Raw genomic sequence first — 25,271 nt, forward strand, 5'->3', positions numbered from 1 at the left:
GTAACCATAATAGTCATATCAAGCCAGCAAGAGGGCTTAGTCTGGCTCCAGACTTCATTTCCCTCACGTCCAACCTAAATTGGCGACCGAGCTGACAGTTGATTAGGATGCCAGGACAAAAGAGAAAGTATCAGAACGTGAACAGAGAATGACAGTTCGGCATTCAAACTATATATCTCTGGCAAATCAAAGTCAAATCAAAGTACTGATGTTTTGTTTGAAAAATACCTGAGCCAAAGGCAAGACACGATATCAACGGAGTATATTTCAGTTGGTACCGATATTAAATAGAATGCACGTCATGCTTAAATATTTGAATGTTATACTGTACTTGTGGTTTTTATATTAGGGCTCCCCTTTCTGAAATATTTTAAAGTTTATATCAAATTATTATGCCCACTTCCCTCCTCCAAAATGCAATGACGGTGTGTTATGGCTCGGGTAAATATTAAGCTAGTGTCCACACCAGTTGTTGACAGGGTTTACCTATCAGTTATGGCAGTAATGTCCGTCACGGTGCATAAGTCACGGACAGCGAGACATGCGATATGAGATCGGCGGCACGAGCCCCGGCTTGGATGGTAAATATGACCCCAATCGTGTAGACTTCATGCACGTCGATGTTGATTATTAAAGTTAGTTTGCAAACACGTCAACGGGAGGCCATTAAGAATCTTACTATTCACTGATTGAACTTTCTCTTCTCCTGGTGATTTTGATTTTGCACTTAAATCGTCTAGTACTTGTGTGTTGGTGCTCGAGTACCGTGTAACGTAGTTAGAATCGAATAAGAAAGATAACTAACAATGGTTCCAAATAAGTTTTCGGTGTGGATGTGCGAGCGCAGTTGCCCCTCGTGACACCAAAAGCTGGATACGCCTCTGTCCCTTTGGATGTCCGTTAACATTGTACGTCCTGTTAGATTTTCTGACAGAACGAGGCAAAACCCATACAATTTCTCTATTAAAGTTCCTTTGAGAAAAAAAAAAATCGTTCTTCTTTATAATAGGCTTATAAGGTCCGATGTTAATTATTTGCATGTGCCATTATTACTATCCCGAGCGCGAGTGTAAATACTCATCTGATGTTCTTGTGCCTCAACAGAGTACCGGAAATATTTATTTTATTCCCGTCGTGTTAACCAGATAAAAGTGTTTACATAATGCTGTCTGGGTTTTTCGTTCAACCTCAGTGCAAATGGATTTTAATGTGTTTGCATTCACTCAACAAAGCGGCTGTCATACACGATGGATGGTCTCAAGACAAATGCACAGTTGAAGTGGCAATATTTGCCATGGTGATGAACGCAAATGTTTCACAAGCAGTATTAATTTGCTCACAATAACCGAGTCTATTTGTAAAATTCCCTCTGTTGTTGTAAAGCACACATGGAAAACGATTGGATGGTTCGCCTCCATTTCCGTTGAAATAGTCTTGTAAAAACGCAGCAAAACTTTGGTACGATTATTTCATATGAAATGTACCAAGACAGACGGTAGTTTTTGTATGCCAACATTAATGTGCACTCTTTACTACAATGTAAAAGAAACAATTCTTAAGGAGCCACACGTAAATACCCTTCCTCCCCACTTTTAGGAAGCTAATTGCGGTATTAATCAACATAATGGCACTTGTGTGTTGCGAATAATACTCCCACATTTTTAATTTCTCGATCCACACAAATCAATTATCGACAGCTGTATATCTTCCCAACCCCTTGTCCCACATACAGGATGATCGGTGTCGCCTACCATCAACATGTCGCAATTATGATATTATAGAAAAGTTTGTAGCGTGGACACAAGCCGAACTTGTTTCTTCTGTCCAACGGTTTGCGATCGAAGTGGAAAAAAAAACCGCGGGAAAAGAAAAACGGTAGAAATTGATCTTGGCTGCCTGAGCAAGCGACGGCACGTTGTAATTTGGTCCTGTATCGGCCCGGCCTGGGGGCCGGCTAGTCTCATGGTTCGACTCATGATTATGTTTTTCAGTTCTCCGGGACCGGATGGGGGTTTTGGAGGGAAATCCTCCCTCTGCCCCCGTAGGTATTGAAAGCGGTAAAACCTAATCCTCCTCGTTCTCTCGTTTCCTCCTTTCCGGAGGCATGTCTTGGCGGGCAGCGGCACCGTGTAGGGGTCCACGGAGAGGCCGGCTCACCATTCGGGTGTGTCGGCAGTAATTGCATTGATCAACAAGGGATTGTCTGCACAAAACATCATTCACAACATGTTCTCTTGTGATCTAAACAAATCCCCGATGTCTTTATACAAGTCAAGTGTGAATTTTGTTCCGTAGCTTCGCGGCTTGGGAAGCCACTAACCCCCGAACCACCCCCCCCCAAAAAAAAAAACCAACCCAACACCGCCATCAAAGAATTACAAAACGTTACCACCATTAGGACACTCTTAGGAGATTCTTCAAGTCTCCCTAGCGTATATGGAGCGGATATCAAAATCTGAAACGAGAAGGTCAAGGGTTGCCACCAATCTAGTTAAATGAACTGAGCGAGAACCATGCGCACTAGAACCGGTGAAAGTTATCTCGCCAAGGCAAGCAGTGTGCGTGTGGCAATCACATTTAGCGGCTGGATAATTAGATCTAGGTTTTGTAGCTGAGGATGCCGTTACATCAGAGTTAGAAGAAAAATTCAATCATCGAAAATGTGATTGTTTCTATCTGGAACAGTGCTCTAAACACGTCACACCGTTGAAAATACTATCGCCCACGTTTGCTGCAATAAATATTTTGATTATGTCTTAACAAACATACCATATAACCTATAATTAACACCGTTGGAATGAAAACATTACTTAAAAGTATTGACTACTAAAGGGGACAAAGCAAAATTGGGCCGAGTCAGTATTCTTGCACATTGGAAAAATCGGTTCTAAAATAAGAAGTAGTGTCAGAGATATGTTTAGTAAAACTTTAACAAAATTGGTCATGATTAGAGTACGGTTTTCCGTTGTTGGCTAGCTGATGAGATGTCCGTCAATGCAGCTCTTAAAATTATACACAAAAAAGTCGGCGCCAAAAAACCTGGCTGGCCAAAGTCCACCCGGTACACAAGCGATGTGATTTAGAAGCACTTTTTGGTGATGAGGGGGCTGATTTGTAAAGCGATATCCTCTGGAGAAATTAAACTGAAATGACATGATTTATGGTTGTTTTGTTGTCCGTGTTATTGGGACGAGGGCTGCCGTGAAGTCCTTGGGCTGCAGTTTTTGACACCCGTAATAATTGGTAAGACGCAAATGAGGGACCGGTGTGAGGGACACTGAGGAAGACTCGTCGAAGCTTCATCCTTCGATTAACGGTCTGCTTATGTCAAGCTCATATTTTCGTTAAAGAAATTGTTTACCTTCATTTGGCCCTCAAGAAGCCACCTCTGATATCAGAAAGGCTTTTACTGTAAAATAGAAATTTTAGAAGCGACTTTTGTTGTGCATGAACAGAACTACACAATAGTGGGTTTTTTGGGTGGCATATCAATCTATGGTGTGTACTGTCTTCATAAAATGAAACTGGTACTTTCACTTACTATACCTACCTTGAAAATATATACAAAAATGTTTACAAAAATATTCAAACTTTGCAGTAAAATTTTAATTTCAGTATTCCAAACGACACGACTGACGTTCAATTCCATCCAAATTACCCGAAAATAAAATAAGATTGATCTCTAAACTAATTTCAGTTGTTTAAAGTGCCATTCAAGTAAATTTAAAGTAATCGGTACGTTAGCAAGGTTCTGTTCCGTTGCCAAACAGTGCGCAGATTTCGAAGAACACCTTGATGTTGTCCTAGTAAATGCATCAATCTCAGCAGTCAAAATACACCGTAACTATCCCTTTTTAGAGGAAAACACTTTGGTCTGCGTCATCACTTCGGCAGGTTGGGCTCTTAGAGGGTGAGCAATCTGCCCGAATCGCCCCGAGGCTTGCCACTTGAGTGTCCATTCTGTCTAGTTTGGGTCACCATTACTGGCATATCTGAGGCTGGTAATCGTAGAAGATAATCTAATCTCCTCTAAGTGACTGGCTAAACTAACAACAATGATGCAAATGCTGTCCAAACGGTCAAGTGAAATGTACGGAAAAGGCCAAAGCATTTATGTCAATGCACGTAAGGGTAAACTATATCTGATCAACTTTATCTGATAATTGAAAATACCACGAACAAAATGAATCCTCCTTTTATTTCCACCCTGAAAATAGATTGTTTCTCTTCATGAGCCGAAAGCAAACCATTTACGTTCTGCTTTTGCCGAAATCGCATTGCCAAGTCGGGATTGACATTTCAAGAATGCCCATATTAATTATCATTTCCTTATTAAGCAGATTGTCTATACAAAGGTATTGTATAAGTACATGTTTATTAAAGTGCTGCTTAGTTATGGGTTGTGAAAAATAATGAGCTTCGTCTGATATTCAAACATATATTCGCGACAATTAAAGTAACTGTTGGAAATGTTTAAAATAGTTGAATGTTGCAGCGCAAGTTGAATCTTTTGTCCTAAAAATGAAAATAATATTTAAAAGTATAGATAATCATATCTAAGGGTTTAAATTTGAACTTTTTTTTATAAATTTACTGCAATGCCAATGCGATTTGAAATTCTGCCCACACAAAACCATTACTTATTTTATCACGCGTTTCAATTCTTCTCGCGCATTGTCTTTCATTTTTTTTCGAATGGATGAAAATGATTGTGGCGGGCAGGTGTTTTAACAGTAATCTATAAATCTTGGCCATCAGGTTGTGGAAGGGCTGGGGGCAGTGTGATTATCAGGACACACTGAGCTCTTTGGTCTCGTGGTTCAGAAAGGGAAATCAAATCGCTCTTGTTCCACCTGCTCGTAGTGCTTCCGTGCTGTTTGCTAAAAGATAACCCCATGAGATACTTGTATACATTTATTTCCTAAGAATCAAACAAAAAGAGTTTTAAGAGTTTAACGGATACATGAGTGTTAGTTGTTTCACATATGAAAGCGGATATACTCAGGTATATTTTGGGTAGCCAAAATCGACTACCAGAATTTAATTTTGTAATACTTCCCCGAAGCAGAAACCTGTAAGACTAAAAAATGACGTCAAATATTTCAGGTTGAAACCTTGCGACACAAGTGTCACAATAATTATTTCCGTGCCCGTTTACACTGACAATCATGTAATGTAACAACTCTGGGAATTGTACAGTGGATATCACATTCGTCGGTCTGTATCCATCTCTCAATTTTTTAAGAAGAACCTGAATATTCTCTAAGTGAACTCGTCCAAAGTGGACTTGAATCGATCCTGCTGTCTGAAGATCAGCTGTGCCGGCCCGTAGTCGTCGGCCCCACTTATCCCGAGCCACTGGACCGGGTTACCGTTCATAATGCACTGCTGCAAAAACCAATTTCCCAGATGTGAGCAACTTCTTTGGAGCGCGACACAATGCTCTAGCCGGCCAGCTCTGCTAAATGAAATGTCATTTAGGCACCGATGTGATCAGTGGGTGTTGCTCTGCGCGTGCGCTGCGCACGCGCTCTCCGCCCACTCATCCCAACTACTCTGCAGTGAGGATGATCGTGGTCAGCAGCGTAGAGCACACCATTTGCAGCCGTGAGGCAGTGCACACATCCTACTATCGCATGCGAGGCTGATCTGTCTGCGCTACACACACAGGCGGACTTGCTGAAAACATACCTCGTCACGTCGGGCATGCCGACCAACGGTTTGCCGCTGTACGGCGGTGCGCACGCTGACAGCCTGTCACTGCCCGCTTAATTAGTTTTGCAGTCACACCCACCGAAAACTGACCGAAAGTCACGCCTGGTTGTTATTGTGTTGTCCTTTGCGTGTGTGTGAGGCAGTACCAGGGAGGCAGGAGATATAAGTAGATACGGGATGAAACGTGGAGTTCAGAGTGACTTCTGCGGTGATGCCGTAAAGTCGTCTGTACTTCGTGAGGAAATTACAGGTACAGCCCGGTTGTCGTCTTAATCATTTCGTCATCCGTCTGTGGCTTTGCTGTGTTTGCTCTTCTCGGACAAAGCATCTCCAAAACATTGAACTTCAGCAAAATATTGGACTTCATTAAGACATTGATGGCAATACCTTAATAATGAGATGAGCAGGAACTCATTTCAGATGTTTCATGTGCTCCATATTCCTCATTTCTTTCTGAGGCAACTAAAGAGAGCTGCTTTGTGGTATCAATCTCTCCTGTAGTTATTCTGCCATATTGCTACTCTTACTTGAAATGATTTGAACTCGGGCGTTTTGGTTATTTTGTGACCAGTGGAATTTCCATCGAAAACGACCCCTATTCCTCTTCGCAGTACATTTAGGCCTACACCTCACGGTGGGTTTCTGCACGTAACGATAATTTCTTTATTTGAGTACGTGCAATCGAATTTCACAGGATGTCTATGTGCGAGTAGACATGATCGGACACCCAGTGTGTATCTGTATGTGCACGTAGCAGAAACCAAGATTCTCATAAACGTAACTATATGATCTGGGATTGTCCTAGACTCCTTGAAAAGAAAAATGAATTTCTCCAACTTCAACAACTCGAATGACTCCGTGTGCAGGGAGATTGAGGAGGAACAGCTGGAGGCCCTCTTGTACAGCCCCTTGGAATTCTTGACGACTGTGGTGACACCTTGCATCCTGGTCTTCGGAATCATCGGTAACTTCAGCTTTCTGGTGGTCGTGTTTCGCATCAAATGGATGCGGACCGTGGTCAACTGCTACCTGGTCAATCTGGCCGTGGCTGACATCCTCTTCCTGCTCTTTGCAGCCGGCGATCAGATCCTGGCCTACCTGGTGACTCCCGTGGGTCGCGATGACTACTTCCGCGGTAAGACGGGCTGCATCTTGATCCACCTCGTCAAGGATGCCTGCTTCTTCTCATCCCTGGCCCTCATCACCTTGGTCACACTGCAGAAGTTCTACGCGGTCTGCCAGCCCTACCAGTACAAGCGCTGCACCGGCCGTCGACAGCCCACCAAGTTCATCTTCGTGTCCTGGTTCCTGTCCGTCACCTTCGGCTGTCTGCTCATTCCAGGCACGGCCAAATTTGAGACCTTCTGCATCATCTGGCCGCAGAATGACAGCTTCAAGGGATTTCCGGAAATCATCGGGTTCTGTTTGCCGCACGACCACTTCGAGATTATCGGTAAGATCCTTCAGTCGGTTCCTTTCTTGATGGCGCTCATCGTGAACTTTTACCTGTATGGGAAGATCATCGTTGCTTTGCACAGGCGAACAACCTCGGGCAAAGGTTCCAACGAGAAAGCTCGCATACGGACGAGAAATCAAATGGCACGAATGGTCATCGCCAACGGTATCATCTTCTTTTTGTGCTTGAGTCCGATCCACATCACCTCCCTCGTCACCGCCATTAGAACGCTGACCCAGACTATGCTGCTCACCCCAAGGCAATTCACCCAGATGCGAAAGGTGTTCCAGGTCATAGCCCATCTCAACTCCGCCATTAACCCCATTGTCTACAACGCTACCAACCCCAGGTACCGCCAGGCCTTCTGCCAGACATTCTGCTGCTGTTGCCTGCCCAAGAACAGCAAGTATCGCTCGGCCGTTCAGCTGAGGGAGGTCTCTGGTACCAAGACTGGTGGGACGGTATCAGCTGACCGGAGCTTCTCGCCAAACTTCATCCATCGGACCACTGATACGCAGATAACGAGAAATGAGGTCCTTTAGACGTGTGTATTCCAGATGTAGTCCAAAAGGGTGCACTCTGTGCGCCTTTATTAAGTTGTTCCCAAGTGGGAACCTTTGCCTTTCAATCTCCACGAGACGCCAAAATGGCCTAACAGCAGCGTGCCAATGCATTGCAAGCTTAATAAAATTCACTTTAAAAAAATCATTGATGGGCAATGTTTAAACCAACAAGGTGCGTATGTCATCAAGGTACTTGTAAATGTTGTGTAAATATTGTATTTCATTATGTGTGCATAACATTTTCTATATTGCTATTGTTGAAATCTAAGTGTTTGGTATACTGTTTCTGCTCACAAAATCTCTTGATTTACGACAATACACTAATTGCCAGTCCGAGAGCTGTTCGACACTTTATACGGGATGTAACATCAGCCACCTTAGGGCTGAATGTCAGAATGTGCAAATAACCTCTTCTAAATTGCATGAGACTTAAGTAAAACGGCACCTTTTTTTTTTACCGATAATAGACCGATAATGTTTCTAGTTATCAGCTTTTTTCCCCCGCCCGACAAATTATTCATGTGTCTGGGTGAAGATCCCGCCCACTATATCGTGACGCCCATGTAATTGAGTTAACCGATCCGCGGCAAAATCAAGTCTCCGCACTAAAACGCTTCAGCAAATTTACCTCTCGCATCTGCCAGCTGCGGTTAGGAAATTAGAATGTCTTTGCTGCGTACCCCTGCAGTCAAATAGCGCGGTCTCAATTTCATAAAAAGCGAAAGAAGTTAAACAATATCCTCTCCGGCATGGACAGTTTGTTCAGCTTTCTGCTGCTATTGTACACTGTGTAATAAAAACACATCTGTTCAAACACATTTTGCATTTACTCTACGGGTCCGGTCGGGAAATAATTTGCCGGAGATTATTTAAAAAAATGTTTTTTTCTCATCAAATCCAATTTCAACTTTCTTTCTTTCAAGCATTTGACCGGTTGTAAATGTCCATATTAATATTTGTTTTGATTGTTCAAAACATTATCCTCCCAAGTCGATGTTGGCATATATTACCGATTATAGTTTGTAGACCTGTGTATATATTTTTTGTTTTAAACAAAACCCTTTTTTTCTAAGTTTCTATTAGTTTCTTGTATTTCATAAATGAACCAGACTGTTTGAACATGGTACAATTTTGAAGCCATTATTGCCATCCCCACCGGCATTTTGCTGTATGTTTTAATTACACTTGCCTTACTATTTGTTGAAGTTAATTGCGCTGTTCGGTGCTTTTCCATGTTCCAGCGGTTCACATATATTACTTGTTTGATCTATTGCAACCACACTTATTTTGACAGCACTTGACTCTCGACTGGCTAGGTAAAAAAGGAATTGGTAATTAAGTTATAGGCACCTTTCCTCATAAACACGGACACTGTAGCAGATGCAGGTAACTGATTAACTCACTGATCTGACAAGATGTTGTTAGGAAAAGCCGTTAACTGTTATTTATATTAATGTTTTATTACCGAAAAAAAATCACCGAATGACAGCTTTTGATAGGTGCGCTCCCGTCGAAGTCGATTCGTTTTGGTTGTTCGTATTGCATCTTGTCTCAATTCTGCGCTTGATTAAACCTCGCCAGTTCCTGACGGAAAAAAAATGAACAAGAAAATAGTCCAATCGATTCGTCCAATCTCTAACTTCAAGGCTCTGCGTGTGTAGTGCCGGAAATATTTTGTTAATATCCATACAGGGCTTTTTGTTGTTTTTAATAACACACCACGGCTGCGATTGCTACAGCTTGAGCAAGGCAAACATAATTTGCCTTAATTGCACGTGGGCGCAGCAAGAGAATTAAAAGCGCATATATATTCCTTGAGAAATGATGGATGGGGCAGGATGCACACACGCTAGAACGCGCCACAATTAATATGGCAACTTTGTCTTATTTTAGAATTTATTAACAGTCTTGTCGACGCTCTCTAAGAATAGATCGAGATTCTGATTTCACTGTCAGCTCCTGGTTTATCAAACGATGACGCGTAATCAATGCGATGCGTTCACAATGAACGATTGGCCATGAAGCTACAATAATAACATTATAAACGTCCTGACACGAACGATTGCAAGGCAAGGAATTCCAAAAATAGCAACGTGTAGCAACAAAATCCCAGCGCTGTATTCTAGTTCTTGTAAAAAAAACATTGCTGCCACTTATAAAAATGAGTTATGGATTCGGAAAAGCACACGGTTAAACAAATCCGCAATTTGGACATAGCTCAACGTCGGAAAGGGTTTTTCTTATAGACACACATCCCTAAGATCCAAAGGATGGGGCCTTGTTTGCATCTCCTTCGGATCTAAGGAGATGATGAAAACCTTCTGGTTAATTGGTGTTTACAATTCGCCTTGCATCGCATGTATAATGTCGATGTACTTCGGACCTGCCTTCTGATAACGCGCCTTCTTTAGGCGTCTCTCCCAATTTCAAACCCTTATTTTACCGACTTGGGGAGTCGAAAGTTCAGTTTACTCGTAATTACGTATTCGGTTCTTAATAATGTCGTATGTGGAAAGATTTCTTATTGTCTCATTTCATTATGTGGCGTAGTCTGAATTAAAACAAAAAATATTGAAATGGTTATGATCGTATATCAGTGCATTTTGATATCAAAACAAAATCAATCGTAGGTGCAATTTGTATAGGCGGTGTGAACCTATAAAAAGCAGCAGCACTTTTTATCAGAGCGATATAAAGTTAACGATATTTCAAAAAATTACCAAGTACATGTTTATGCAATGTTGCAAATCTTTACAATGCAAACGTTTTTCTTTCACTTTGATTTTGGGTGGTTTATTAATTCATTCCCAACAACCTGAATCTCAGTGTTCCTTCCATTGAAAAAAAAATAACAATGAAATGGATTTTCAGAAGCTTGAAGATCTCCGGTGTGTGGGTTCCTTTTAAATTTTGCAATACTCTAAAAGAGCATCCTCACTCCTGAACAGATTTTCTTCAAGTGTATTGCACAAAAGCCAGTTTGTGCGCCAATAATAATATTTTGTTTGCCGGAGTGAAAGTTGATCTAGTACACTTCCGAAGACTTAATAACATCTTGCAGGGTTGCCTGTGAATTTGATACAAACGGATCTCTTACTCATCTATTCAGAAAACAAATTTAGTACAAAGATTCCGCTTTTCGTTCTCTCCTCCTCACGTGTATACCTTCGGTGAAGTTCGGTCGGTGTGGGCGGTTGATTGTGTGTGTTGACAATCGATACGTTCCTAATTTGAAGCATTTGACATAGTTTTTTTCAGAAAGAGCATCGATTTCTGAATTTCATAAAGTTGTCAACTTCTTTTGGCGTTGTCACAACTTGAGCGGTTAATACTGAGTCATCGTATAACATCACGTACCCTGCGCGTGAAGTTCTCATTGTCCTTCAACAAATTCACGAACCATGCACATAATTATATGAAAACACTATGCTTTCGTATATATGTTCTTGCAGATGTTTAATTCCGTCAATCAATCAATCAATCAATCAATCTAGTATAGGGAGTCCAACGTGGCAGATAATTTGCGGACAATAGAAAGAATATTGATTCTTGAATGCGCTACTTGTCAGGAAATTTAGATAACACGTGCTATTAACCTTTTAGAAATGGTGCTTTTGTAATGGTTATTAAGGTTTGCATCCTATAAGCAAAGAAGTTAATTGAACAAAAATGTTTTCGTCCCCAGATCATAGAAGAAAAGTCATTGATCTGTTGAATAAATATTTCTGCATGACAATCATCTACTATATAAACAGATGGCGTGACACGCTTTGTCATTGATATGTCGGCCGAAAAAGGTAACATGATCAATACATCGTGGAAAAATCCATACGGAAAGATGAATTCAGGTCACCAACATCTGGGGTGCACCACAAATGTGCTGCATAAGTAATCTTTGGAAACATAGATGTACCCATACTTTTACATGTTTGCCTCATTCCTGGGAACAGCCTTGGTAAATTTCATGTATTCAAAGTAACGACCTGCGATTAATTTCGGTTAGATGTGTTACCTTGTGTGTTTTTTATACTGAAACTGAAGATTAATCTTTTGTAAATCTTGAAAAGCGGTCGTACCATGCATGCTTTCATCAATTTCAAGAAGAAAAAAATTGTACGATATATATTGTAAAAATTAAATGTCAGGCGATTCGTCATCGGCTACAATTTGACAACGTTGACCCTGTGAAAGATGCTGAGCACCAATTTGCCCAATTTGCGGCCGCCAGTCTAGGTTGTAGTTGCAAAGGAAGTTAATCAGTAACATGCACAATTTGGCTCGCTTCTTATCGTACAAAAGATTCATTTGCCATTTAGATCTGTCAAACGGTGAAGTTGGGACAACAGCAAAAAAAGATAGATCGTCGGAGATAAAAAGAATCAAACCCGAAGCCCCGGGGGCCCAAGAGTGATCAAAGACGTATATCGAGATACTTTCCGGGATAATCAACGCGCTTTATGTCAAAAGTGCTGATATGTGTCGCGACACCACTCCCCCTAAAAATGCCACAACAAAAATACGTGTTCCGAGTTATGGCGTGATGTTGCTTCAGAGGTACGCGAATCTTAAGTCGACTCGACCGCCCCAAGGCAGAACGGAAAATCAAGGGATGGGATAGAGCGAGCTTAACGGACATCCGGCACTGACTGAAGAACTGACGTCGAAATTACCGAACTGACAACCTGGGGACCAGATAACTAACAGACAGTCTAGCTTCAATCTGACAGGGGGAACGAGATAACGATAAAAGGGTATTAACTAGCTCAAGATGGACACATCCTGCACTCTACCAGAGGGCGTATTCTTCTTTTACTCAATGCATTATTTAAAAAGGCAATTTCGTATTCAATTCTTATTTATATACATTGCAGGCTCCAGGTTGAATACTGTTTTAATTAGATGGGACCAAATTTGGTGTCGCAGCTCATGTGATGGGCTGAAAACATATGTAATCCTTATAAGAAAAAAAATGAGGTTACATCATGCTTAGGGACACAATGCCAATGCCCCACTTTTATTTCACGCTTTAATAGTCTGTTTCGGCAACACTGTGACTACGGAAGACACACAGACAAAGGTACGGACTGACCGACAAATTGACGGTAATTCGTCAAGTTGTAACATGTTGGGGACAAAAGACTTACATAGTTGACTGACAATGAATAGCTCGACCATCCCATCGAGTAATCAATAATTAATTTTCAAACAGGGACTCACGGCAAAGAGAACATTACAAGAAAATTTCTACTTGAATAATAAGCAAATGATCCATTTATAAATGCAAAGTTCTTAAACACAGAGGCTGTATTTTGCGGCAGTTGTATTAGCCCTTTTTCAGTCACTGTGGTTAACCCTACAACAATATGAGATTGAATTGTTTACGTTTCAATCAAAAGTTACCATCCATCGATTGATTTGCAAGCTGACCCTTAAACTGTCAGTGTTCGATAACAAACATGACATATTTCCAACCCAGATTAAAAGTGCATCGTGACCTATCATCGTTCTAGTTTGAGATCAATAATAGTGAAATACTTGAAATTGCTTTGACGCAGGCCAGGATTGTTTGATTCATCCTATAGCCCTCGTTCCTCATCGCTTTTGCGGCCGGCAAGTGCCGATAACCTTCGCTTTCGATGAAATATACATCTGCTGGTATTTGGCGCGAGAAATACCAAAAGTACGTTCACCCTATCAAAACTAATGTCTGTACATACACGCCGACGAGATTTTATATTGTTGAAATCCATGAATATTTATCAGGGTATTGTCCAGGCGGCGAAAACTTATCAATTTCTTTCACCTCGCTATCGTTGCCGAGGGGCTGACAGCGTAGACACCGCCAAATCATTAGAACTTCCCGCCGAAATATTCATGGTCATGATCCTGCCGCTGTTTGCAATTGCCAATGCAAAACAAGCAGTGTGATATCCTTCACTGCCTCGAAGTGATAATATTAAAGAACATTAAGGAGCACTTTCAAGAGGAATTCAGAGTAAGAAAAGACTTTCAACAATACGATAATTGGTTAATCAGACACCTGTCGTGCAAGTGCATTATTTGAAACTCTCTTATATTTTTGAAAATCGGAATTGGGTTGTTGATCGACTCTGCATTAAGAATTAGTCAATACAATTATGCTCCTACAACTGTTTGTGTATGAAATTTACATTATGGAAAGATATGATCAATTCAAAATAATATGTATATGTGTTGCAAGTAACGCATTACATTAATACTTCATAAATTGCTTCAATCTCAGATTTTTAAAACAGGATTTGGAATAGCTAATAAAATCCGACGTTTATTCTCAATCGCCGGCATAAAATCTCTTGAAGTCGAAAGCAACCAATGTTAAATAACGCAGCCCGACACACACGGAATGTTTGTGTTTAAACATAAATCATTAACCATGGTGGAACAGATGGTAATGAGTTACCACACGTTAAATTATTGTATTGTCAAAGATTAATATCTCTGTCAAAATGTCCGAGAAAAACACATAAATAATGGTGCGAGCCTGAAAGCTGAATGTGGACACGCATTTCTATTTAAAAAAAATGACAATCCAATTCAGTAGTTCCAACTTAAATTGGTAAAATGAAAAGGTTCTGACCATAAAATAATCTTGACTTTGTTGGACAAAATGCAAATGCGGTACAATACATTGCCTCTTTTTTAATGTGCGTTTATTGAAACTCTTGTGCTTTTTTCTTACCGGTTAATATATTTTGTTTTAAATAAATGTAACTACATTTTCCAGTACGAAAAAAAGCTTTTTGACTGACATCGTTCTTTGATTGCCAGCATCTGTATTTTGTGTTGTCTATATCAAAGGTAGTTGCATGTCATTTGTTTGTATTACCATTGTGCTGTGTTATGTGTAGATTAGGTAGACACGAGCAGTGGTGGTAATACTGAAAGCAGCATGCGATTCTAAACGGTGCAATTAATCTGAATTAAACTCATACATTGAGACACAAATCACTGACAGTGATGTGTTTGCGACAGCATTTTTGTTTCACTAATATCAGTAATTTTAGTTCAATTATAATGATTTGATGTACGGACTGATTTTTTTGTACAATTGTTTCAGTTGCTTCGAATGTGCTGTTATTGGAAAGGAAGACTTTTGAGTCGAATTGGTAACTTGTCCCCAACTGTTTTCTTTGTACGTCTATACCAGTATACGTCTATACCAAATGTACAAATAAAAGTAAATCACGATTTGATGTTTAATGTTCACTCACTTAAAACTTGTAGAACTGATGTAAAGTATACCGTAATATATATGCCATGATAAGTATAATTGAGCACGAGTTTATTTTGTTGTGAATCGAAAGCTTGATGTTGTCAGCGATATATGTAAATACATTATTTCAGATTTGAACAAAACAATAATAATAATGTGATTTCATTAAGTCAGCTGCTGGATCAAACTGAATTGTTTTTTTTTGTTAATATTCTGTAAATAAATACTAATGATCAACGAATCGATAAAATTGTGTCTTGTGGTAATATTCAAGAAATGGCATATTCTGGATAGCTTTATTGATGAAGCCCGCACCCATGAGTTGCGATAGAAATGATCGTTTTGTATTTTTTTGTAGATTTAATCCCAGCTTCATAATCGCTTTGACTCCTCTGTGTTCTGTTAATTGTATTTCTGATTAACTTTCAGGAAAAGGTACCTTCTTCGTAGAGTACATTGTCAGTGCCTACTTAGTTTTAATCATGTTACATTATTTCAGACAACCTATGGTTGCATTGTGTTGAGGCCTTCTACTTTTTCTGCCACGGACATGTTCAGCTTGGTATGATACGAAACAATAGCGGTATACCGTACCGGCTGATGCCGGTACCCTTTTCGCTTGGAGTGACTAAAAGTTTCCATCAACCTCGTTTGGTACATATGGAGTTTTTTGTTTGGTTTATTTATTGCAAATACATGACGGAAGAAGATGCTGTAAGTGTTGTTGATACACGTTCCGATCAGGGGGGAGATGTGTTCGGAGGGTCAACACGTTTCGCGCCACAATTCACACGAACGAAACTGCTCGCAGGGCAGTGCGTTTTATCGGGACTGTCAAAAAACGTGTCATCTAGTATCAAATGCTAAACGTCCGTCGCGGTCACCCCATAGGCGATTTCAAAGTATGTAAGTTACCATTAAGCGAAGGCTACTGCACTACTTTGATACAAGTGTTCTTATTATTGGCTGGAAATGAACCTGTCAGTCTGCAGAACGGTTGCCCAAGACGCATACTTGTTCAAATTCTGCGAGTTGGTCGTGTCGCAAGATTCAATTGTATCTATTAATTATGTCTTAAGGTCTCTGCATTTCATATCTCTGAGGGTGACTGTCATACCTTTTGTCTGTGACCGACAACCATACCTTCTGTCTGTGGGGGGACCGTCATACCATTATTTTGCCAAAGGGTGCCTGCTATCTGATGGTGACTTTCATACCTCCTTTCTGAGGGTGTCTGTCATCCCTTTATGTCAGGTGACTGCTATACCTTGTGTCTGAGAAGGACTGTTATTATGTTGTGTTCGTGGGTGCCTGTCTGTCTTAGAAGGGTGAATGCCCCACCTTTTATTCACCTAGTCTCCTAATGCCATATTAACAAAAAAACGTTGGTACCTCCCTCTGCGTGCGTCTTATCTTCACAGTCTAGCCCAAGCCCTGTACATTTTCTCCGCCCTTTTAATGTTATATTTGTGAAAATCAAATAAGCTATGTTAAAAGACACACCACTGATGAGTTTTGTCAGGGAGACATAATATTGGGAACGTTTTGAATTGGCGGTAACATTTGGACCACGTTGTTGCCACAAAAATGAAAACTTCCTTCAACCAAATTATAAGATTGTCTGGATTTTTATGAATATTAAAGATGGGTTGTATGATTTCGTTCACATTTTCCAATGTCGTTATTATGATTGTGCAGCAATGCACACGCATATATCCACTCCGCGCTCTTGGTAATCACGAAATAATACAGCCGAGCTCTCCCTATTGATAAATTCTGAACTGTCGTCACAGACAATATATTTGCATGTTTGGCCAGACCTTTCATTTCCGCGCCAATTTCCTTCCGTATTCATGTCGAAACCACGTTTGGAATGCAGTCAGGTTTCTTTCGTTAGCAATGCGCCTGGTGTATTTGTCATGCGAATAAGAGAAGACACGGAATCAGGAAAAAAAGAAAATGTGTTCTGATTGGATTTTTCTCCAGAGCGACATTTCGCCCGAAGCAGTAATATCAGTATTGCGTATAGAAAACTTATCATGTCCTGAATGTCACACGTAATAACAGTTGGCACTTGGTGCACGTTTTGCAAGATAAAAATGACTTGCTTCAAAATTTGATCTATACTTCAGCCGTGTATGTTAGTATATAACACTCACAATTTCAATAATAAAACTTAAGCCACGTTGCTTTGAGTGTTGAGTAATAATTACTTTTGGTCAACCAGCAGCAATTATTTCATATCCGTAATTAAATTGCAGCCATTATTGCGTATCACAAGCGTTTTCAAGGACCGGAAAATAATGTGTAGAAAAGTACCCTCGATGTTATTTTTGGAAATAGAGTGATGATTATTTTTGTTGACGTTGTGTGACTTGTGCATAGAATTCTGTCAGTGGTATTTTCATATAATAATATCTAAATTAATTTGATTTAACGAATACCCAATTCAGATGTTTAGACAAACATATACTTGTTAAAATATAAAGTAGTCGTGATTGAATCATGAAGATACAATTTTGAGTTAAATTTTCTCCTGCCGGAGCATTTCCAATGAAGCAACGGAGCAGGGGATTCGTCTATCTTTGTCGTTTGTAATTGCACGTCAGAAATCTATATTTCATAACAGCAGTTATAAGGCGCGCGAGAGGCAAATCATTACTATGGGTTGAAATTTGTCCTGCCTTGCCTGCGTGACCTTGGCTTTGGGACTAAAACCCGCGAGAGCCAAGATGGAATGAAAACGGAAGACAAAATCCCTTGCATTAATGGCAAGGTATATAGGCATGTGTTTTAAAGGAGAGTTCGGTCGCGTGGCCATTTTAGCGGGGAAATCCACAACTAAAGCCGATCCGTAGACTCGTAGACTACAACAAGGAGAGCCCACTTTCCTTGAAGTATTGAATTGGTTGATCTGTGGTGCCAGACAATGGTGGTTGTAATCATAGAGGAAAATTGAAAACCTCACTGGCCAAAACACATGCAGATTGCTTTTTTTAAGAACTTAGTCTTCGACAGTGATTGCAAGAGTCGAAGAAAAAAACGAGCTGCAAAGCCAGGTTCAAAACGTTGTTTTTTTTTGGGGGGGGGGGGGGACCAAGCCTATCGTGTTAGGTTGGTGTGTGACTAAATTTTGCAGTGAATTAAGGTTGGACTTATTCAAAGCAGCGAGTTGCAAAAGAACTTGCGATTTCAAACCACCCAACGATCAGCATGGCCTGATTGTCTCAGTGAGGGGGCCTGGACTTTTAGCTCCTGAGAGCTCTGTTGTTGCTGCTGCTGCTGTTGCTGCTGCTGCTTGTGGCTGTGGTAGTGGTTGTGGTTATTGATGTGTTGTCAGAGGTCCGACTAGAATCGTTGACATGCTGTTGGCCATCTGTAGAAATCTTCTGTATGGTAACGTTATGTTAGAAGACTCACAAGGTTTTTTTTTCTCGAAAATCCTTATTTGTGCGTGACGTTGCAGTCAACCTCTTTATAGAAAGCACCTGTACAGTTGTCTTGAAAGATCGCGCTCAATTGAGTTATTTTCTCAATGACGAGATATTGAGTCATTGAGTTATTTTCTCAATGACGAAAACACCAGTTTAATAATAATTTCTTACCGTCAGAGGCGTACATAGAGCTTTACATCTTATTGCCCTCACTAATTACTTAACGGGTACAATAACAAGTGTGAACAATAATAAGGCATTCATTAACTATCTCGTAAATGCGTGAGCCGTGTGAACTTTATCAAACCGGAGCGATTTGAATGCAATCAAAGGTCTGGATGGCTTTGCATGACAAACACGCTGGTCAGTATTTTCAGAGTGGCCAACGTCAAACAGCATATTGGTGGCACTCCATAATATAAGTGCATAATGCAATCGCGTCCGACCCTTATTCCCACAAGCGATTATCGAGTAAATTGGGGATTACTGCAAATCAAAATAGCGTGCCAAGTTATTCCCGTGGATTCCAGCAATACATTAGAGGCATCATATTTGTAAATACGTCACTGTTTGAATGATCTATTGTCGGACAGATACTAGCGCTCGCGAAGGCATTTACTGTTTTGGTTAGAAACGGCTTCCTGTAAGTCGAATCGAAATGCGTTATTGCCAATTAAATGTTTCACAACGGATCGCATACATTGGCATTTAGGATTTACAGAAACAGGTAGTACAAACAGATGTAAACCTTGGCTCCAACGTCACCGCATACATAGACATATCAGCAGGAATACGACTGTTGTATAAAAACCTGTGAGAATAAGAAAAAATAGTAAATTAAAAAAGGTTAAATCTATCAATTTAGCAAAAGGCTTTGATCCCCTTTAAAAAAAAAAAAAAAACGCTGCGCGGTCCCCGCCACCAAAATTTGCAATTTTGAAAGAACACAGCCTGGTATGTGTTCAACGTTTTATAAATATCAAACGTTTGAGCAATATTAAACTTGCTCTACCCAGAACCCGTGCTATGCAACATATTCGATTAGTTTTTCTCCAAACGAATTTGAAATTTATTGGCTTTATTTAGACGGAAAAATGCTATTTTGTTGGCATTGTTGGCATTTTGAGCCCTCTGTATATGTACATTTATTTTTAGTTGTTTTGCGCCTCTAATGCACAAAAAGATAATACGCACACAAAATTATGCCTGAGCGCAAATAATGCACAATTTGTGAAGTAATTATTTCAAAACTAATCATCGGTGTATTGATTTGTTCGGTGTCTCATTCAGAAATGAACAAGCTTTGTATGATCACTAGGGAAAAGCAATTGAAAAACAAAATCCATTTTCGGTGTGAAACTTGAAGATGCGAATGGCACCAGATACGCATTATCATACATGCCCCATTGTTAATTCATGACTTTTAATGTAGAATTCCCAAAAGACTAAAGACAAACGTCGTCTATAATTATTATGGCAGCTACAGCCCGGATTTGTTAGTCTTATTACAACCCAACGAAAAAAAATTAACTCCGTGGAATGATAACGAGCAGTCTGGAATATTTTCAAACTTTGAAAGTCTTGAGAATGTAGGAAATTAACGATCCCACAGGGGAAGCCAATGGCATTGATTGCATTAGAACTTAGAGTGGTGTGTTTTGGTAATTAGATATCTGTCTACATTGTAATTACCATTGCCCTCTGTTGAACTTGTTAAAGGGAAAATGTACGTTCGCACGTTAATTACTTCCGACAGCAAAGCTTGATGTTTTCTATACTTCCAGCAACATGAGATTGCTTGGTAATGACTCGATCTTATCAGCTTAAAGACTACTTCTTACAAACCCATATCAATTCCTCTTGACATTATACCGCAGGTGTAATTTAAGTCATAAGAAGGAATCGTACCGACAAGGAAATAAACCTCGTGAATTTTTTGACAATATGATCCCGGTTACTATATCATCGTTGTCTTATTTATCCGTTGAAACTTTGCCCATGGCAAGTCAACCTGAGAAATTACCATACATGAAACAGTCACCTTATCTATTTCATTTTTTTTCTTCGAAATACAAAAAAATGCCATAGTGTGTCATCTCCCCGAGTACTGCTAGAGAGAAACCCGTCACTCGCAATTAAGTACCAGCCCTAACAAGCTACTCCTCGGTTCAGCGCGTCCCAGTCCAGGCTGAGATTAATGTTAGGATCCTTTTCATGCCGCAAGAAAAAAATCCTTTTATTTTGCTGGTGAATTCCCAAGAGGGTATATAAGGCCGGTGTCGTGAGGCGTACGCCCGTGTTGCAGTGCTACGTAAGGCCCGATGGGGAATTTGAGGCTATAATTATCATCTTTACCCTCCAAGCAACTACGGGTGTAAAAACAACTATACTTCAAATTTCACGCGGAGAGTATAGTCATGTTTGTTTTGTAATGAGAGACGTGTTTACATAAAATTATATAAAATGCAATGAGTTTTGTTAATTAAACGGGTATACAGAAACCGTCGTCTAAATTTTTTTTTCAACTCTCATTTTTTTCATTAACAGCGTCTGCTGCTGATTAAAATGTAATAATTACACCCTGCATCTGTGGAAGTCAATGATTCATGGTCTGAAAATGTTGGAGAGAAATCACCATGCGCGAAGGAAGGCTATAATTAAACGGGACAATCGCTAGAAATGTAATTTGTCACCAGTGACAGGTGCTTAGCTGAAGTGGTCCCAACAACACTATTTGCGGAATTTATTGCATTGCAATTCGAAGTTAATCAGAATATTGGATATTGGATGTTCCAAATGACCTTCATCCGAACGTATCTGTAATTGTCATCGAGGGATATTTCTTCCATGTCTCTAAGGTTTGGTCGTAACCATCTTCATCTATTTTCATGTGTCCATCATCTTTAATTGCTGTCTGTTTAGCTGTGTGGCATTTTACGTCGAATGATGGCTTTCACTGAAGCAGCGTCATTATAAAACTGCTGCCACTTCCAACACCACGTGATTCTATTATTGCCCGTTTCTATGGAAACCATGGAAGAATGGAATGCAGTTCAGTTCATTCGAGTGTCTTCATTCATACAGGTTTATTCATATTTGAAATGGCAACCGGAACTTTACGTCAACCCATGACTTTCACTGAAGCTGCATATTACAAAACTACCACGTGATTAATTCATCGTCCGTTTATATGAAAACCATGGACAAATAAAATGAGACGACTGATGATTCAACGGAGTTCAGTCGATTCATATGGTATATCAAGGGATAGATGTGTACTTGGGAGGTTTTAAACACTGTGTTTAAGACTGGTTGGAGTCAGACTCCAACTGGAAAAGTGTTAAAGATCATGCAGCCAGCCGGTCTTTATCATCCGTTTAAGACCGGCCACGTGACGGCTCTCGACCGATATGAATGGGTAAACTGTCTGAGGTATTTATGAATCGTGGCATTGGGAGATGATGTTTCGCATTTTGATAATGATATACTTACTTTGAAACTTCCTTTCTCAGTATCGGCTTGTTAAAATTTCCTTTTTCTGTGTCATTCGCACCGTATTTCGTAACTTAATTTGCTTCTCCAGCTGAAAAGGGCACCTACATATAAATATCAGTCATCGCAGATACAAAGGCCCATTTTTACATTAAGTAAAATGAACCCGAGTTAATGTAGGATGACAGTCATGACTGATAACTTAAGTACATGCTACCCCTCCTTCTGCGCGCGGCTGTATAAAAAAAAGAACTAGGGCAGCGGTTGATGGAAAGTCTGTGTCAGTGAAGAGTGGGGCGGAGAGTTGATCTTGAAAAATTGCGAAGAATCTTCGCCGTAGATGCCTCCTGCATGATTCCCACCAAAACAAACGCAATGTCCCCATCAACATAAACACTATACATCACATATCTAATTAAAGTGCCGAAGGGAGAGAGCGTTTCAGCTGAAAAGTGACTTGTTTTTCTTCAACTTTTACAAACGTATATTGGTGAAATTTCTTTGGAGTTAGGTGTTTGTTCAGTTTTGGCTAGAATGTTTTAAAGATTAGCACTGCAAGATTCGTGCAATATTTTGCGTTTCACGTGATATTTTTCTTCTGTAGTTTGATATATTTTTGAACTGTGCATCTGCAAACTTTCAAACCTGTGCTTCAAAGCGCAACACTGCTTTTGCAAAAGCAAGAGTCAAGTTTGATATCGGGAATGGAAAAAGTTATATTTATACCTTATATATCAATTTGTTACATCGCATTGGAATGGCAAGCCGTGTTGACTCATGTCATCCGGACATTTTCCCGCTACCTCAGCTTGAAACCATAAAACAGTTTTGACAGTCAATGCAGACACGTACGCTCTTGTTGTGTATTCACCGGCTTTTTCTCATCTGAAGAGGCTTCGGGAAAAACGAATTCTTCCCGCTTAAGAAGAAAGCAAATACGCTAACATTGATATGGAATACACCCTCTTTACTGGTTTCGATTTGCAGGGAGGTGTTTATTCACCGCCATACACAATATTTATACAGTACAATCTAAGACGTGCTCCAGACATCTTTCTGGCCCGCTATATATTTATTTCCTGGTAGAGGGTTTTTGCAGCCATTGCCCACTCCAAGGAGATTGTATAAATAGCCATAGGGGACAGAACATTTTTTTTATCAAGAAAATGGAGATTCAGAGGATGGAAAATGAAACATTCAGCAAGAGTACAAAGTTTTGAATTTCAAATGAACATGAAATGCAGGGAGATGTCTTGTTTTTTTTGCAGCACAATATTTAGCCGTAACGGAACGCGTCGACGCCTTTAGAGACTGGAATCTCAGACACTGAGCAAACATCTCGTTATAGATGGTTAGTCACCTTGTCAGCTCACCGTTTTACACAGATGAACATGTAGAGGCATGTGTACTACGAAAGAGTTCTGTCTCGTTAACTTTGTGATTAAAAACGTGAGCGAAGCGTGAAATGAGAGGACACTGCCTGCTCGTCGTGCGTCCTCAGAAAATGGGAGCGATCTCAAGTGCACACTTGCGGGAATGGTCGCAATGGGGAGTAAACGGCATCTGTTTACAAGACCGTGAATGGAGACGGGCGATGAACGTCCATTGATCGTGATTCTGTTTTTCAAGGGAAAACGAACCGGTCAAGATTGGACAGTTTCTACAACCATCTATATTGTATGACAGTATGCATTCCCCCCCCCCCCCATCTCCCACGAGCCAAAGCAGAGTTTTCAAACTAAATACAGTGGTGCCTCACGGGACGGTCCAACTGCTTCAAGCACAATTTCGAAAGCGGTGGGTCGTAAAATATAAATACATTGGATTCGATTTTCCTCTTATGTGGAGTGCGCGTTTGCTCTCGATGATGCACCGCGTTCAATAGAAATGCAAATTATTCCCATCCGGTTTTTGCGTTCAGTTCATTTTCGTTCCTGGAGAGGCAACACACCTTTACCACGCAGTAGCCAAAATTATCTTTCCCTCCCAGAAGGCCGAGCAATCGTCGAAGTGCTTGGTTGCTAAAGTATTTTATCAGCCTGTGTAATGTTTGCCCGCGTATCCCTCGTGATTGGCGGGTCTTGTGGACGCGCAAACAAGACAACAAGGAGTGGAGAGGAAGCGTGAGTTCGGTGTATCCCCCCCCCCCCCCCCCCAGGAGATGGCATAGGAAGCTCGGTATGGACGATTGGCATTACACTTGTATGTTTCGTCATCCCATGGCGAGTCAGTCTCCGGGCATTGACCTATACACGCGCCAACATTCCCGTCCACTTGTATGAGGATCTGTAGTGTTATTCTGCCTCTCATGTTGGCCTGTGAACAAGCTCATATGTCGACGAAAAAAACAAGACTTAAAAAACGATGAATACGTAATTTAGAATTCCATGTCACTCGCAGATGTGGATATCCGCTGTTGATGACGAGTTATTGTTCACACAATACTGACTGAGGCACCCAGCGCTGCTAACTGCCATAGATACATACTTATCTTACCGATAACGTCGGCAGAGTGTGCATTTCCCTATACTTTTTGCAAACACAGGTTTCATCACCGGGTAAGTGAACCGAACCCAAAATGCCAACAGGCTTCTGTTTCCCGGTCAAATACCCCGAGTGATTTTTTTGGCGAGTGCTTTACTTACAAACATGTTGCACTGTTTGTCATACGTAGTTCGCCTCCCATATTTAGAAAGCTGAATTCTGTTCTAGCCGGTAGAGGAAATCGAAAATGAATTTGAAAAATACACACAGCAAATGGCAAAACAATCTCTGCGTGGTTTTTGAAATACTTTGAAAAGCACATATTTTTTTTTACAAGGAATAAACGGAATATAAATTTTGCGTAGAGCTAATTTCGTCTATATCGTGACCCGGATTTGAAACCCTCTCAGCTCTAGGCCTACACCTTCGAAACTGCACTTTGTATCTCTCTGGGTTACCTAGACAGAATTAAAATTACAAATTATGCTTTCACCTATGTGTCCTGTATTCCAATGCTATCACAAATTAATTGCAGGCTTTCAAGTATTCCTACTTTTCCTATTTTCTCCTAGTTTACATTTTCAACTTGATCCTACTTTTCCTACTTTTTTCTTGAAATTCCCATGTGTTTTCTACTTCTTCTACTTTTTTGTCCCACAACTCCGAAAATGAGTCTCATTGAACATATTTCATAACAATGTTGCATACTGTCACACAATGTAGCCTATTGGACGCATGAGTACTGCAACTGTACTTCCAAGAGCTTAGATGAGGATGGAGCACAAGTGTTGTGAGTACAGAACATGCCAAATGTGGCTTATGATGCTGTGGGCATTCAAATTCAAATCAAATCACATTTATTTCCTCTTCATGAC

The 25,271-nt window shown here is 40.4% G+C and overlaps 1 protein-coding gene across 1 annotated transcript; it reads left to right on the top strand.

Annotated features, from left to right (window-relative positions):
* The first annotated feature begins 5,612 nt into the window (after nt 1-5,612).
* On the top strand, nt 5,613-15,230 carry LOC119728925 (thyrotropin-releasing hormone receptor-like). The gene has a single exon (XM_038201369.1). It carries the CDS (start codon nt 6,538-6,540, stop codon nt 7,711-7,713), a length of 1,176 nt encoding a protein of 391 aa, XP_038057297.1. The 5' UTR covers nt 5,613-6,537; the 3' UTR covers nt 7,714-15,230.
* The last annotated feature ends 10,041 nt before the right edge of the window (nt 15,231-25,271 follow it).

The sequence above is a fragment of the Patiria miniata genome, unplaced genomic scaffold (genome assembly GCF_015706575.1).
Source record: "Patiria miniata isolate m_02_andy unplaced genomic scaffold, ASM1570657v1 HiC_scaffold_20, whole genome shotgun sequence".
Taxonomy (NCBI): domain Eukaryota; kingdom Metazoa; phylum Echinodermata; class Asteroidea; order Valvatida; family Asterinidae; genus Patiria; species Patiria miniata.

What these genes read in the sequence shown, in the direction of transcription:
- LOC119728925 (XM_038201369.1), top strand. Translation starts at nt 6,538, where the DNA reads ATGAATTTCTCCAACTTCAACAACTCGAATGACTCCGTGTGCAGGGAG.